The sequence below is a fragment of the Talaromyces marneffei genome, chromosome 8 (assembly GCF_009556855.1).
Source record: "Talaromyces marneffei chromosome 8, complete sequence".
NCBI lineage: Eukaryota > Fungi > Ascomycota > Eurotiomycetes > Eurotiales > Trichocomaceae > Talaromyces > Talaromyces marneffei.
In genome coordinates, this window is record NC_072355.1 from 1062829 (window position 1) to 1078483 (window position 15655).

Genomic DNA, 15655 nt, shown 5'->3' on the forward strand with positions numbered 1-15655 from the left:
CGTTGGACTTACATGTGTATGTGTATACGTGTACAAGTTGAATAAGAGCCTCAGAAGAGAAGTATTCTGTATTATGTGAGAGTTTTCCTTATTATATATTTAAGTTCGCATCCTAGTGAGCTCATTGTTGCTGAAATAATATCAAGCTCTTTCTTATATCATGGTACAGAGTACTTCATTGAGGCAGCATACACTAGTAACATCTGAAGTTGTGAGGTTACATTATGGATCTATCCCTAACGCGTCTAGTGTGAAGCAATTTGAAAGGCCATGAGTGTTTGTGATTTATCAGGCCTTCGAAGAATGAAAGCAGAAGATACTGATATGAAGGGCCACGCTCAAATGCCCAATCAATGATATAGTCAATGATCAGCAATCTTGTAGAGTGCCTGAACAGTGACCTTCATTCTGTCTAGATAGTCTAGTGTAGTTTCCCAAATAACCGGGGAAAAAAAGTCAAGCATAAACATGGGATCAAAATCCCGGGTATCATTCAAACTCCTATAAAACACATAAAAATCCGCCATAGCTATTCTCCTCCTCTCGAAGGAGTCGACATATCAGTAACTGTGGGGGTTCCGAGTTTTCTCGGAACAGCAGGCGCGTGCATAGCCTTGGGACCATCACCAGCCCGCCGCGAACTACCTGCGGTCTCTGTAGCCTTTGACAAAATAAAAGAGCCCGGCTCGCCTGCTAAAGGTGTTTCGTCCATGTACTCATCTCCATATCTCGACAGAAGGTTGAGTGCTTCCATCAGGTTTCTCGTATCAGGGTACGAGGTGTCTTTAACGTTCGCGGCGGATAGCGACGCCTTAACGGTAGCCTGGGACTCGGGCATGGGCGTTGGCTCTTTGTTTTGTTGTGCTTGTTGAGATGTGGCCGCTTGTGGAGCATCTGCTGCCTTGGGACCTGGTGGCATGTATGTGTGTCCGTATGATGGTGTGAAGATCGGAAGACGGGAGGCGACATTCATGAGTTTGGTTAGCGATGTAACAGCAGAAAGCTACATCATATAACGTTAAAGATGGTTCTTCGATGCGATATGGGGAGGGAGACTCACTATTCGATTCCCAATAACACTGGAAACGGCAGGCGCCATATAAACCGAATCACCAACAATATAATACGTCGAAAGCACCACAACATCGTCCTCCATTCCCGGCCGCTTTTGTCGCATTTGTTTACGAATGATCCATATATTTGACGGCTCATGAGCAAACTGTGTATCCGACTGAGCTGCAGCTTGTAATGGATCGTATGCGACCATGAATTCTAAACCCTGCATCGTCTTGAGTCTGCCTTCAAACGCCTCGCGCGTTTCAAGGAAATGACGAAAGGCTTCATTGTAGGTTGCCTGGATGGTGAGTGAGGCGTTGTTGGAGGTTGCATCGAAGAACGGTGATTCAGCAAAGTAGAATAGAACTGGCCATTTTCATCGTCAGCTATCTGCAATGCGCCAAGTAGATGGTCGGTTTGAGCTTACTGTTGTTTGAGTGGAGGAACCCTCCCATCATTTGAACATGTTGCGGCGAGCGCCAAAAGACTTCTTCGAGATGGACATCTTGTGCTTGGTCCATGTTGTTGCTCTATCCCAATGATAAGCTGTACAGTTGTGGTAAGAGTCGAGAGCTGTAAAAGAAGTTCCAAGGTGAGATCGTCACAAGTGAATCTGAGGTTTGCTTTGTTTGCAGCACTGAATGGCCCGCGCCAAGCTTGGGCGTCCGCAACGTCTCCACCAAGCCTCAAGCTCGGAGGCAACAGGACAGTCAAGTGTCAAGCTCAGCTTCAATCAACTACAACATCTTCATTGCGCCTCTTGAATACCTCGCCATACGAAGTCACATGCGATCTACGTGTATATATATTGATTTACTTCTCAAATCCACACTGAGGCACAAGCGGCATCGCACGGAACTCTTGCGATCTTGAACCCAACAGCCGGCCTCGGAGCTGCGCACTATTCGCATTCAACTCAAACAATACACCTTTAGATATATTCAGTCAAGATGGCTACTCAGGGATTGCGGACGATAATAGTCCTATCGTTTGTGAGTTAGACCTCACGGCACAACCCGCCATTCTTATCGAAGACTCGGCGGGATATTGGAAGTACCTAGGATAATGGTTATGCTAACCTGCAAGTTTCACAGATCCTGGCTATTGGTTTCCTCCTAGTCATTCTATCAGCAGCTATATGGCAACAATACCTGCCACTTCTAGTCGTTGCGACATATGTTCTTGCGCCGTTGCCGAACTGGATATGCAGCCACTGCGGGAATCCGGATGATTTCATTGAGAGTTCCGGCAATGCGATTGTCGACTTTGGCCGGTTCTTGACGGGTTTCTTGGTTCTTATGGGTATAGGTATGTTGCGAATTAATTCCCGTTTTGCGACTCTATTTACAGGGTGTCCTAACTTTTGGTTCGTACAGCACTCCCCACAGTTTTAGCTCACTGTGGCTATATCGGATACCCTGCTATGGTCATGTCAATCCTTGGAGGTCTTTTGATCTACGGCACAATCATCAGTTTCAGTACATTTTTCCAGGAGCAGGAGGAGTTTTAGTGGATTTGATGCGAGGGTCGTCGACGTTGTTATACTGAACTTTGTTGCTATCGAGCCGGTCGACATTGTGACTGAACCGGTATTGTGCACTTGAGGCATCGGCATTAGCTCATATCTGTACTTGTTTCATCTTTTTGGCATGATTGTTTTCTTGTTGCTGTTTTCTTTGAGAAGCAATTTGATGAGTTTTGAATGTATTCCGAGCTACGATGTACCATATGATTATCTAAAGGAAATAGATGAATTCTGAACTGTTATCTATTTCGAGTATATATTACTTTTGTCCTATAATATCATATCTGAGTGCTTTGAGTGATACCGAATGTATCACTTAATTAACTTATGGATAACACGTGACTTGGCGTCTGTCGCGTCGCGTATCGCAAGACGGAAGCCACCACCAGCAAACACTAGAAATGCTGTGCAGATCCAATGACTCTGTGATGCGACTTTATCTTTGATTCGACGGAATGGAAGTCTGGGCGGGCAGTATAAATATCGATACTAGCTCTGATCTGAGTACGTTTCCTCCAAACCATTGTTGACCGACAATCGACTAATCAGCATGTCAACCGACTATAGAGATCAAACTCATCACCGCATCTCAACGGCGCGAAAATATTCTACCAAAAGATGCTAAATTATCATTACGCAGCTTGGTCAACCCGGCTCTGATCCCTTTATATGCGCGAGCAGGATCCAGTGTCGAACTACATTCTACCACCGAGGATACGTCGGAATGGTTGAAATCAAGGTTACTCGGCGGTATCTGGCTTGACGAAGATGATGGGGCAATCTTTGAGCACTTCAAAACTATTCAATGCCCGGTGGGCTTGTTGGTTGACGTGACTACCGGCCAAACTTATAATTCGGCCACGCACAATGTGTCGGATCTCCTTATATACGGTATACTATCATCTAGTCATGACGAGTCCAGGATTCGACCACCTTCTCCACCCGACTCATCTTCTCTCGTCGGAGAAAATGGCTTAGAGCAATCCTCCAAGGCCAGGAAAGAGCTACGAATATATGCCGCCCCGCTAGCAGCGTCTTATGCGCAAAAAGTCCAAGATATACCTTCACCACCCTCAAGCGCTGCTGGGGATGATACTCCTTCAGGAAGCGGCAAAGATGGAACTTTTGCGAACTTTCTGCCAGATTTGCGCTCGCCCAGTCCCAAGCGTAAACGGATATTGTCCCTTTTCGAGGGAGCGGCGCAACACCATCGCCGTGTCCGGCAGCGGGAGATGATGCCTCAACTAGCCTCGGTCAAGATTAAGAGCGAGGCTGATGAACTCGGTAGTCCTATGTTAGGACAGTCGGATCTGCGTAGAGCTCGCTCACTGTCATTGGGTGGAAGTCAGTTGAGTAAACTCAGTGAAAGCGCGAGTGTTGGTGACAAGAGACCCGGCTCATCGAAGGGGATGATTAATCGCCGAGATTCTAAATCGAGACTTAACTTGTCTTATGCATCAAATAGCATTGAGACGGCACGCAGCCAATGCGTTGTACCTTCTCCGACAGTTGACTTTGTAAAACCAGCGCCACCGAACGATGGCCCCGAGCCACAATCATTATCGTCACCAACGGATGGAGAAACACTCGTGACACGAAACAAAGATCTGATCACTCGTACAATCCTGACGTGCATGCGTCTGTATGGTTACAACCGCAAAGCAAACCGCTCTACAAAACCCCCAACAGTTGGGACGCGCGAACCAAGCCATGAACCAGACGCTTATCAACGTGAAAGTAGCATGATGCCAGAATACTCAAATGTCCCAGTAGGCGAAGAGGCCAAACAATCCAGCTCCGTCACCGAAGAGGACGATTTCAAAGCAATGTATCATGCTACATACAGAGCGGCGACGTTTGCTCTGCGGCATTACTTGAAGGTGGTAGCTGTCGAGACATTACCACCTGTTCTATCAAAGGATACGGCAACTAATGTGATCGATGGGATATTGAAGATTTTTTGTGATGACCAGTTGAAGCCGAGCGTTGCCAACGATTCCATATGAGTGGGTTTCTCTGGTCTTATGAGTGAATGGATATATATATATAAATTCCCTGTACATAGTCATGGTGCATGCTGAGGCGTTTGGGCGTGTATATTTAGCGATGGGTATAATGAGATATGGATAATTTGTTCCACACACGACACAATTGAGCCTTGATTCCACTCAAGTTACAATAGTTACTCGAATCGGTTCATGAAAAAAATAGGTCTCCATGGTAACAACCCGTCCAAGAGGCGATATCAAGGTCCTCCATGAATCAACAAAGTGTATTCAATAGCAATCCATCTATTTCAAACTCCATATATATTATTTCCAGGCTTCCATCCCCCCCTTTTATCCCCCATTCATGCAAAACTGAAATCAGAATCATATTCTCATAACAGCCGTAAAGTGCACAAAATTATGCCTGGAATCCCCCATTAATACCACAAAATCAAACCGAAAAAAAAAGACTGAGGACGAACTTACATAAATATAGAAAGTATTGAGTCAATGGGACATTAGACGCAGCGGACTTCACATCTTCAATGTTGCTGTTATCGTCGCGTTTGTCATCAATTTTGCTCATTTGCTATTCTGAATAGGGGCACTAGAAAGGGGAGGAGCATACGTTGAACTGACGACCGGCCAGCCGTCGTCGTAGTCTAGGTAGTTGTAGCCTAGAATTGCGTCCTGACATTTTAATGATTGTAAGTAAGCTGACTTTAGGGCTATTTCCCGAAAAGAAGAGATAATCACTGACTCTTTCCGAGATACCTATACTCAGGTTCACTGAAAGCCGTTAGCAAGTCCAATCTCTCTTGTCAAGGTTGCCATACTCACAGTAATGATAATACAAGACATCTTTCCCAGAATCGCTACTGATCACCCCAATGCTTCCCGGGGCATAGACCTGACCGTCATGATTCGATCCGTAGATCATCGACCCGCCGCCCTCAGCCAGCGAGACACTCTCCTTGTCTAGATACGGACCTGAGACGTCCAGCGATCTACCAACCTGAATCGAATATCTACCCAAATCAATACCATCCCTATGGCCAGGGGAATCCTAGGGGAGAGGGGACGTACTCGGTCCCAGCAGTCGGTAAATCATCAATATCCAACCCGCAACAGTACCCCTTACTATACCACAAATAATACCAAGGCGCCTTGTAACTCACAAACGACGCCTCCTCGGCTGGAAAGCTAGCATTGAACGCTACATGGGTCGCATTGGGACTCTTTGCGTTTTCGACAGACAACAAGTCCGAGGATAATGGAACTTGCCATATACCGCTCCAATAACTTCCAAAGGTCAACCATGCTCGACCACTGTTGCAGAGGGGGTCGGCGATGACGCTAGGATCGATAGCGTTGGAGCAATTATATGGATATACATCTGCATTCGCGCCGGAGACGGTATTCACGATAGCGCCATGATCCGTCCATGATCCTGCTCCTTCATCCAGCGAGTCCGAGGTCGCGACTCCAATCGAACTATTTCGCGTATTGAGGGTGCTCACACAATAGAAACAATAAAATGTATCATTGACCTGCAAAATGGTAGGTGCCCAGGGCTGTCGTGGGTTGCCCTTGTCGATTGTGCTCCCCCTGCCACGGGGCAGGACAGAGCCTGCCGATAGCCAGGGTCCGGAGAGGCTGGAGGCGCGCCAGTAGGAGAGTTGAGAGCTGGTGGAAAAGAGGTAGTAGTAGCCTTTATGCAGGATGATGCTTGGGTCGCGCGCGTAGCGGTTTGTGGGTAGGGGAAGGGGGAAGGAAGCTGTTAGTTGTGCTGTGGATGGTGTTGATAATAAGCAGAATATGGTTGTTAATGTTGTGGTGATTAGAGTCTGGTAGTAGGATCTGGGACTAGGGTCTAAGTTTTTGGTAAGGACTGACAGCCACATTAGAGAGAGAGGGCCTGGTATGGACAGGCTCTATACAGCAGGAACAATTCGGAATCGTCTCGCAGCCACATCACATCTATAAGTACCGGAATACTGAAACCATGGTAAATCACTGCCGCATAGCAGCAGTAAAAGTGGTCACACGATCATTAATAATGCTTTTAACAAGCAAGAAGATCCGATCGATCATGTGCAGGTTCTACAACCACGTACGACTAATACGGAACTAGATCTGATGGGTGAGGGTAAGGGCATTCATTCTAGCCTGGTTCATAACCCATGGTTTGACACAAGTCACAGGGACTTGTTTAGGGCACATACTATTTGGGCATACCTTTTTTCTATGAGACGAAGGATTGTTTGAAGGAGGGTCAGGGTCTATCCGACCAGTCGGAGTCAATGCATATCAAATTTGTTCTATGAAGAAAGAGTGCAGTGTGTACTGCAGCATATGGGGGGCGGCTTTCAGGCTATTCATGTACGTTGTTCATAGGGCCTGGAAGAATCTCCATACAATAAATCTCCATTGGGGTAGGAAATGCTCGATGGGACTAGTAGAAGTCGCGTTGACCGATATACAATCCATACATAGTGTGTACGGAATACATACTTTCCTTGTTATGCTATAGGCCACATAATCTTGTACGTAGTTTGTAAATGGTTGATACAAACCATGCCGGATGCTCAGCTTATCGTTATCGCCGAATGTAATCTCTGCGCTAGTTCTAGATCAGGAATAGTGGTATCCCTTATCAATCATTGAGTTACTTGATCGGGACTAGCGCGGGATGTTGCCGGCAGATTCTACAAAGCGTCAGTATGAGGTAATCTTCCTCTTCCTTTTGTACACTCTCTATGCTTTGATGACGATGATGATATTATATCATGGATCACATGCGTACTTGATTTGGTCAAGACTGAACAGAAACCACTTACACGAGTCGAGCAGGATCTTGTCTGATCTTTCCAGGGTTCTGCCGGGGCAATTAGTTTAACCGAACGCTCCGGTATCCAATGACTCGTTATTTCAATGTGCTCTTCGGGAAGATAAAATCATAATAAGTAGTAACAAATACCACTGCCCGGTAGTTACGCCGTTGCATCAAGTCCATTGACGAGCAATCTAACCACTCCCACCACTACTAACACTATGCAGATTCATGCAAGCAATATGTCGGACAATACAACCTCTTATCGTATTGCCGCAACATGGTTCGTCACAATGCAAGTAAATGTATTTGTGCCATAATAGATCGTGTTCCCATCATTCGGCGATTGCCCCGTACTCAAAGTATCTCCATACTGCCAGAACATATCGGCTCCTATGCCCTTTGTGTTAAGAGATGTGGCTTGCCAGGGTGCCTCGTTCGCGCATTGGTCGGATGTTGCTCCGAACTCTTCGAGAATACATGGCTTGCCGATAGATGCACAGGCTGCTCCGTGGGTTGAGACCCAACTACTGCCCCAGCTTAAAGCTTCGCCCCCTGTTTTGATCAGTATTAGATCACCCTAGCATGATAGATACACAATGCCCTCGAACATGGGTGGATGAACTTACAGCTATTAGGATACAAGTGAATGGTGCCGAAGTCGATGTCTGGAATGGAAAGGAGTGCAGTAAAGTTTGTTCCCTCGCTATATGTGTAAGGATATGAACCGTCTGATCCAGCATCAAGACCAAATCCCTCTTAAAAAACTACGTGTTAGTCAGGCCCTTGCTTAGTCTGCTGATTTGAGACTTACCAATACCAGTGGTGACCATGTGGTTCGCATCCAAGGATTTGATGTAAGCACTGGTAGTTTTCGCCCAGTCAGTAAGGACCGATGTATTGCATCCTTTACAGCGTGGCTCATTGCCAAGTTCCCATGCGAATATAGCTGGTGATGTGCGGTATCGACTGACCACTGCCTTGATGTACGCTTGGTATGCCGCTTGGGCCGCGGTGTTGGTATACCAAGTGGTCTGTGAGCCTCCAAAAGCAGTGACATATGCAGCCATTCCTCCATAGTCACTCCAGTTGTTGACAAAAGGGATGATCAATTTGATTCCATGGGCTTCAGCCGAGCTCACAACGTAGTCTAGTTTCTCAAGTCCATCGGCGCCCGTATTAATTGTCGCTGTTCCATTTGCAAGGAGTTGGAAGTAAACAGTTCCAGGCGAGGGAACAGTGTTGACGTCGTTGAATCCCCAGACTCGAAGAATCTTCATACCAGATGCCGCAATATCACTGAGGACGAGGTCAACATCACTTTTGTTATTCAAAAACGCAAGCCAGTAGGTGTTGGTTCCAACAAAGTAGTTTGTTTTTCCATCGATCGTAAAGTTAAGGCCATTGACCTTGGAAAAGCCGGTTGAAGTCGGGGCTGATGTAGTAGTGGTTTTCGAAGTGGACGAAGTTGTCTTGGAGGTTGTCGTCGTCAGCGTAGACGAGGTCGTAGTCGTGGCGGTACCTGTAATCCTTAGGATGGGAGTGTGACGTGTAAGGATGATAGCCTACCTGGAACACATTGACTATAATAAGGATTCAGAAATATGCATACATATCCTGAAACACATGCTGTAGAGCCCGAATAGTTTACACCCCCGCATTGACCGTAGGCACCTACAATCTGAGCTGACACGGAGTGGCCCAGAATGGCACTGGCAAGGAGGATCGTTGTCTTCATCGCTGCTTGATTCCTGAAATATTGCCATATAGTGATAGACATGTCCTCTTTATATGCAGGGAGACGCCCCGGGATTGATTACTCCTCTCGACCTTCATGTCAGATCATAGTAACCTCGGACTAGCTCACTCAACTTCCGAGAATAAATTGCGATGATCAATTTTTGCATCAATCAGAGATCTATGCAAATTCGTGATCCACGATAAAACGCCTCTTGGCATTGTTTCCATTATGTAGTAGAGCTTCCGCAAATATTTGGACCATCGCGGAATGGCGGCACGCAGCGTTACAGTGCAGCTGAAGATGCTCGATGGCTTGCAGAATCAGAGAGCATTCCATAAGAACTTGTTATTTCTGTGGACAAACAAATCTGCTGGATTGTTGGCGTTAAATTGTCGTAGGTGTATGTTCGTTCGTCGTGGTCCAGTGAACATATTTCTCTGGATGACGTTGTCTTCAAGCTCTGTACCTCTCGAGAGGCTCTTGTATGAATTAGCGGAGAAACACATACTGAATTTTGGCAGTATTGCTTCTAAACCAGATAAGACGTGGAGAGGAACGTGGGGCCAGGACAGAGACAGAGAGAGGAAAGAGAGAATGACCAGCCCCATGTTGACGGGTCCTTCCCCAGAGTGTCGTGCACGTGCCACAATCTGGGGTTGCTCCTTCCTTCTGTTGTGTTTCCCCGTCAGGAAAGGGGCGAAGGTCACATGAATCCCGTCATGAAAGGACAACAATCTTCGTCTCATCCAATAATACTCCCGTATATTCTTTTACTTTTCAAGTGAAACTCCACGATACCCACCTGGGGCTGGCACGGACTCAATCCTTGTTCTGAGCGCTTCTTATGCATCAGAATCCTGCATGCAGATTGTCTTCCAACATTACAACGTCCAATAAGCGGTCTCAATGTCCTCATAGTACAGAGCCCTATCAGACGATATAGCAAAGAGCTACCTTCTTTGCATCGTCAACCAAACCCGTAGAATTGATCAATGCCCAAGATGGCGAAGATCAGCTATAGCTCAGAGCCTCTGAGGACTTGCCTAGTCCCACAAAGTGATAGCCCCGCAAAACGTTCAGACCTCGGTGCTCGATGATCTGGGGGTTTTGTGGAGAAGCTCCCCATCTTGAGAAGGATACTTTAAACGGTTGGGATCTGCCATCTTTGGGCTAGAATATTCATCGTTGAACTGTACAAACACCAAAATGACGGATACACAAAGAATTGAGGACGGTCCCCGGCATATGGCCCATAGGTAACCGGCTCGCCCCTTTTCTCGACGCTCTGATGGAATTGCTAACAACTATAGCCATGCGCATGAAGTCGACGTCCCCGGAACAGTCGATCTCAATGCCGCCGCAGGTGACGACACTGGTTATGGGCAAGCGCTTTATCCAGTGCCGACGGATGACCCCAATGATCCGCTTCAGTGGCCGGAATGGAAAAAGACCTCCATTCTGATCATCTGTGCCATCTACTCGTTCCTCGGAAACAGCGCCCTCACTGGACCGGCAGTCTATATCCCTATTTACGCCGCAGAGTTTGGTATCTCACCTACCAAGGCTTCTGGATTGGTATCTTATCCGAATCTGGCATTTGGATTCGGTGAGTAATACGGTTTCTACAATGTTGAATAATGTAATTGACTTTCAAGGTTCCCTTATTCTCGTGCCCTTGTATCTCAAGATCGGACGTCGACCAGTGACGTTGCTCTCTATGGCATTCGTGGGTGATCCAATTGAATTTAACTGAACAAACTACTTACATATGTTTAGTTTGTCGGCGGTTTGGTCGGCGCCTCTCAAGCCACGACGTACGAAGGTCTGATGGTCGCTCGTGTATTTTGTGGCTTCGGTAGCGGAGTCTGCGAGTCCCTTCCTGTGCAACTTGTCAATGATATTTTCTTCCTACACGAACGAGGAAAGAGATTGGGATACTATACAAGTACGTTACGCCTCAGCAGTCCGAAAGCGTTACTAATTGATGGCAGTCTGTCTCTGTCTCGGGTCTACTGGACCTCTGTATGCTGGGTACATGCTCGCCGGTGGTTATTCTTGGAGATTGTTCTTCTACGTCGTTCTAGCCTTTGCGTCCGCTATTCTTGTTGCAGCATTTTTCCTCGTAGAGGAGACCAACTTCAAACGGCCGGAACCAACCCCCACTCAATCGTCTGATATTACCGATGAAAAGCTACAAGGATCTGCGCATGCTGAGAGTATAAGTCCAGCAGTAATTCCAGCTCGCAAGTCGTATCTCTCGACCCTGCGTCCCTGGAGCTCCATCGATCCTGACGCGAGATTCTTCACTACGATATGGCGATCATTCACCTACTTTTGCGTGCCGGCAGTTTTCTGGGTTATCACAACTTTCGGTATGTGGGAACATTCAAATCTCACAGGAGTTCAGGTTGCTTACATGTCTTAGGTATATATATCGGTCTTGGAGCTTTCTCCTTCAACTACATCTTTCCACTAAAGATCACAGCACCGCCATACAACTGGAGCCATACAAATTCCGGTCTGCTTGCAATCGCAACTGTTGTTGGCTACGCCCTTGCTTTACCCTTTACTTCCAGCTCCGATCGTCTAGCAGCATATCTCACCAAGAGAAACGGGGGTATCCGAGAGGCAGAAATGCGCTTGGGTGTCTTGTTGCTACCAATGCTCATCCCACCAGCCGGCCTGATCCTCTTCGGTTTCACCGCAGAGCGCAATCTGCACTGGATGGGCTACTTCGCAGGTGTAGCCCTGGACCAATTCGGCTCGTACTTTTACTTTACCTTTGTACTTGCTTATGCCGTGGACTCGTATTACGCAAACACAGCTGAGATGCTTATTGCCATGAATCTCGGCAAACAAGCCATTTCATTTGGAATGAGCTTGTATTTGCTAGACTGGGTACTACAGCGTGGTTATGTTGTTGTCATCTCGGGTATTTTCTGCGCCGTGTTGCTCGCCAATAATTTAGCTGTTGTGATTTTCATGATCTTTGGAAAGAGGATTCGAAGGTATACATCCAAGTCCTGGCTGGGAAGGTTGCATGCTCGCACATATACGAAGAATATGACTCATTAGGTACGCAAGTAGTCAAGGGTTATGAATGTTTCTAGATGTCTAATAGTTAGATATTGCCATGTCATTTAACAGGTTTTCTAAAGCATGAAATGAGAGTGAAATACATTATGAGTTTCAAAAACACAATTAACAACTCCAAACAGAGCACGCATTATCAACAAATAATCTTCCTGTTCTAGTATGCTATAACTTCCATCCTTTCTGCCATTCCTGCAATTGTGGAAAGTATTCCAATAGTTGACCAGAATCCGTGCTAAAAATTCATTAAGCACACAACAGCCTTAGCTTTAGTAAACCTCCCAAGATACACTAGGGGTAGGCATAGGAAAATGAGGAGTCGGGAAACCAGAAGGCTTACGAAACTCATCCTATCGCTTCTCAACGTGAGACTCAGAGAATCCAGATGGGGAAGTTGGGCGAGCGAAAGAAGGAGCTGAGCGGGATGAGCCTGGTGGCTCAGGGAACTAAAATTGACGCTTAGCAAAGCCAGATTCACCGCGTTCAGAGCCAGAGCCGGCCCCCTCAAAGCCTGGGAAACTGGGAGTCGCAGCACCAGAAGGCCGAGAGGAGAACTCGAATTGACGCTTAGCAAAGCCAGATTCACCGTGTTCGGAGTTAGAGCCGGGCCCCTCAAAGCCTGGGAAACTGGGAGTCGCAGCACCAGAAGGCCGAGAGGAGAACTCGAATTGACGCTTAGCAAAGCCAGATTCACCGTGTTCGGAGTTAGAGCCGGGCCCCTCAAAGCCTGGGAAACTGGGAGTTGCAGCACCGGAAGGCCGAGAGGAGAACTCAAATTGGCGCTTAGCAAAGCTAGATTCACCGTGTTCAGAGCCAGAGCCGGGCCCCTCAAAGCCTGGGAAACTGGGAGTCGCAGCACCAGAAGGCCGAGAAGAGAACTCAAATTGGCGCTTAGCAAAGCCAGATTCACCGTGTTCAGAGCCAGAGCCGGCCCCCTCAAAGCCTGGGAAACTGGGAGTCGCAGCACCAGAAGGCCGAGAAGAGAACTCAAATTGACGCTTGGCAGCACCGCCAGAGCTAGCTTCGCCACGTTCAGAGCCAGAGCCGGGCCCCTCAAAGCCTGGGAAACTGGGAGTCGCAGCACCGGAAGGCCGAGAGGAGAACTCGAATTGACGCTTAGCAAAGCCAGATTCACCGTGTTCAGAGTTAGAGCCGGGCCCCTCAAAGCCTGGGAAACTGGGAGTTGCAGCACCGGAAGGCCGAGAAGAGAACTCGAATTGACGCTTAGCAAAGCCAGATTCACCGTGTTCAGAGTTAGAGCCGGGCCCCTCAAAGCCTGGGAAACTGGGAGTCGCAGCACCAGAAGGCCGAGAGGAGAACTCAAATTGACGCTTGGCAGCACCGCCAGAGCTAGCTTCGCCACGTTCAGAGCCAGAGCCGGGCCCCTCAAAGCCTGGGAAACTGGGAGTCGCAGCACCGGAAGGCCGAGAAGAGAACTCAAATTGACGCTTCTCAATTGGAAACTCGGCTGGTTGAGCGGGCGCCTGTTCTGAAGGAACAGGAGCAGGGGGGGCAGCCAGAGCCACGTTCAGGAGGGCGAAAGCCGTTGCTGCAGAGATGAACTTCATCTTGCTTGTATATATGAATTAAAATTGTCTATTGTGCCTTGTTAGTACGGAATTCGCTCCAGTATCTTCCAGAGTGCAGACTTACCTAGGTGTTGGAGGAAGGTCTCTGTCAGCTCTGCCTTGTCCTTGTCTGATGTTTGCTCATAATCAAGAAACATTGGCCATCAAGACAGACTCCTTTATATATTTAGACTATATGACAATCTGCGCCTGTCCTACCCACCCCTCGAAGGATTGACGATGTCGTAATCCGATGCAGCCAGCCATCCTCACAAAACGACCTGACCTCATATTGACAATCGCAGATCCCCAGAAACAATACTCCGCATGGTATTGGAGAATCATATTCTCTCTCTCTCTCTTTCTTTTTTTTTGGCGCTTCGATTATTATTTTCAGTTGTTTGATTCGATCTAACAATGATGATCATCAAAATGAGCTAGACAACCACATATAGTAAATATCCAATGCAGTTGTAGAGTTGCTAGATTGTATGTACCTAGCTAGGTACCTGGAACTTCTAGGGGTGCATGGGAATTGTATTCGAATTGACGAACTATGATTTTTCCAAACTCCGTACTCCGTTTGGCTGGTTGATCATTCTTTGTTTACTTTTCGCTTGATGGGAAGCCGTTCATCTTTCTCCTTTGATGAAGCAATAACGACGAACTGTGTTCAATGTTTTGCGTTCAATAGTGTTGTTGAAAGAGGAAAGGAGTGCGATACCTCTGAGGTATCGCCCACAGGAATATCAATTGGGCTTCCCGAAGCAACTGCAGGTACACCCTTGTCAGGAACCAGGGTCTCACCAAAGCTTTGCAAATAGTAAGCCCTGCTAATGGTTCCTGCAGTTGCATTAACTGAAGCATGTGGAAATGGCAAGTTTCTGTTTGAGGTAGATATTCAAATGCTGTGTAACAAGCCCCTTAACAATGCGTGCGATACTCCGGCTTCCGAGCATATTGGAGTTGCTCTGCATGCTGTCATTAAACCTTTGTCAAACACATTGAACTAAATGCCCCGCCAAAAGCTATTAACTATCTCGTGTACTCGAGTTTCATGTTTCTCACCGCATGTCAGGGCTTTCAAGGTTGTTGAAGCGAAAATTGTAATCCCCATCTCCCGGTCAGTAGCTTATAAGTTAGCCCTAAGAACACGTACTTCTGACAAACGAGGACAAGCGAGTCAGGACACGTAAGTACACACGTCTTTGATTCTCGTGTGAAAAATTGAATCGTCGATCATCAGCATTAGAGAGCTAGATCGCGATGTTCGCATTGACCATTGATGGCATCTCCACAAATTCTCGGAGCACCGATCCGATATCGATTACCCTGAATGTGATTGAGAATACTATTGGCGAAGGGAAATTCGATTTCAATTAATTCTCTCAACGTATATAATGCCCTTTGGAAAGTATTTGGAAGCCCCTGATATCTGTGGTATAGTCCCCGCCCCGGTCAAGTTACTCCGGATCCCGTGTGCAATGGGCCCTAAGTCCTGAGCAGAGAGTACGCATTGCACAGGCTTGTTACGTCAGGGGTGCTTCTTCTAGCCTTCCAGTATGGAGGATATTGGTCATATAATAGTGCGTCTCTTGCTGATAACTAACTAGCTTATCACATAGCTGAATTACTTAAAAGGTTATGTATATCAAAAGGCTAGTCTATATGCGAGAAACCCTAACCGGGAGTTTAAGAATCTGACTGAACTGATTCTCTCAATAAGAATATGCTCTTATCACACGTTTCAGGAATAACAAAGCCCATCGGTATAATACAGTCAAGTAAAAGCCCGTAAACCTCACAATCGAACGCCGAGAACATCCACTTTACGATAAACGCCGATAATGC

At 47.0% G+C, this 15655-nt stretch overlaps 7 protein-coding genes across 7 annotated transcripts; 3 read left to right on the forward strand and 4 right to left on the reverse strand.

Moving 5' to 3' along the window:
- Positions 1-529: 529 nt before the first annotated feature.
- EYB26_009721 (uncharacterized protein) lies at positions 530-1577 on the reverse strand (the record flags this gene model as incomplete). The annotated part of the gene is made up of 3 exons (XM_054268968.1): positions 530-1003; positions 1061-1422; positions 1484-1577. The coding sequence occupies 3 exons, from the start codon at positions 1575-1577 to the stop codon at positions 530-532; spliced, it is 930 nt and encodes a 309-aa protein (XP_054124943.1).
- A 429-nt stretch (positions 1578-2006) lies between these two features.
- On the forward strand, positions 2007-2566 carry EYB26_009722 (uncharacterized protein; the record flags this gene model as incomplete). The annotated part of the gene is made up of 3 exons (XM_054268969.1): positions 2007-2048; positions 2151-2364; positions 2433-2566. 3 exons carry the CDS (start codon positions 2007-2009, stop codon positions 2564-2566), a joined length of 390 nt encoding a protein of 129 aa, XP_054124944.1.
- A 470-nt stretch (positions 2567-3036) lies between these two features.
- EYB26_009723 (uncharacterized protein) lies at positions 3037-4587 on the forward strand (the record flags this gene model as incomplete). The annotated part of the gene is made up of 2 exons (XM_054268970.1): positions 3037-3085; positions 3149-4587. 2 exons carry the CDS (start codon positions 3037-3039, stop codon positions 4585-4587), a joined length of 1488 nt encoding a protein of 495 aa, XP_054124945.1.
- A 374-nt stretch (positions 4588-4961) lies between these two features.
- EYB26_009724 (uncharacterized protein) lies at positions 4962-6473 on the reverse strand (the record flags this gene model as incomplete). The annotated part of the gene is made up of 6 exons (XM_054268971.1): positions 4962-4993; positions 5056-5120; positions 5198-5259; positions 5330-5358; positions 5410-5597; positions 5656-6473. The coding sequence occupies 6 exons, from the start codon at positions 6471-6473 to the stop codon at positions 4962-4964; spliced, it is 1194 nt and encodes a 397-aa protein (XP_054124946.1).
- A 1191-nt stretch (positions 6474-7664) lies between these two features.
- EYB26_009725 (uncharacterized protein) lies at positions 7665-9140 on the reverse strand (the record flags this gene model as incomplete). Its single annotated transcript, XM_054268972.1, has 4 exons — positions 7665-7957; positions 8032-8160; positions 8217-8924; positions 8972-9140. 4 exons carry the CDS (start codon positions 9138-9140, stop codon positions 7665-7667), a joined length of 1299 nt encoding a protein of 432 aa, XP_054124947.1.
- A 1209-nt stretch (positions 9141-10349) lies between these two features.
- EYB26_009726 (uncharacterized protein) lies at positions 10350-12218 on the forward strand (the record flags this gene model as incomplete). The annotated part of the gene is made up of 6 exons (XM_054268973.1): positions 10350-10399; positions 10454-10749; positions 10799-10869; positions 10920-11088; positions 11135-11515; positions 11569-12218. The coding sequence occupies 6 exons, from the start codon at positions 10350-10352 to the stop codon at positions 12216-12218; spliced, it is 1617 nt and encodes a 538-aa protein (XP_054124948.1).
- A 464-nt stretch (positions 12219-12682) lies between these two features.
- On the reverse strand, positions 12683-13804 carry EYB26_009727 (uncharacterized protein; the record flags this gene model as incomplete). Its single annotated transcript, XM_054268974.1, has 1 exon — positions 12683-13804. The coding sequence occupies one exon, from the start codon at positions 13802-13804 to the stop codon at positions 12683-12685; it is 1122 nt and encodes a 373-aa protein (XP_054124949.1).
- Positions 13805-15655: the final 1851 nt, after the last annotated feature.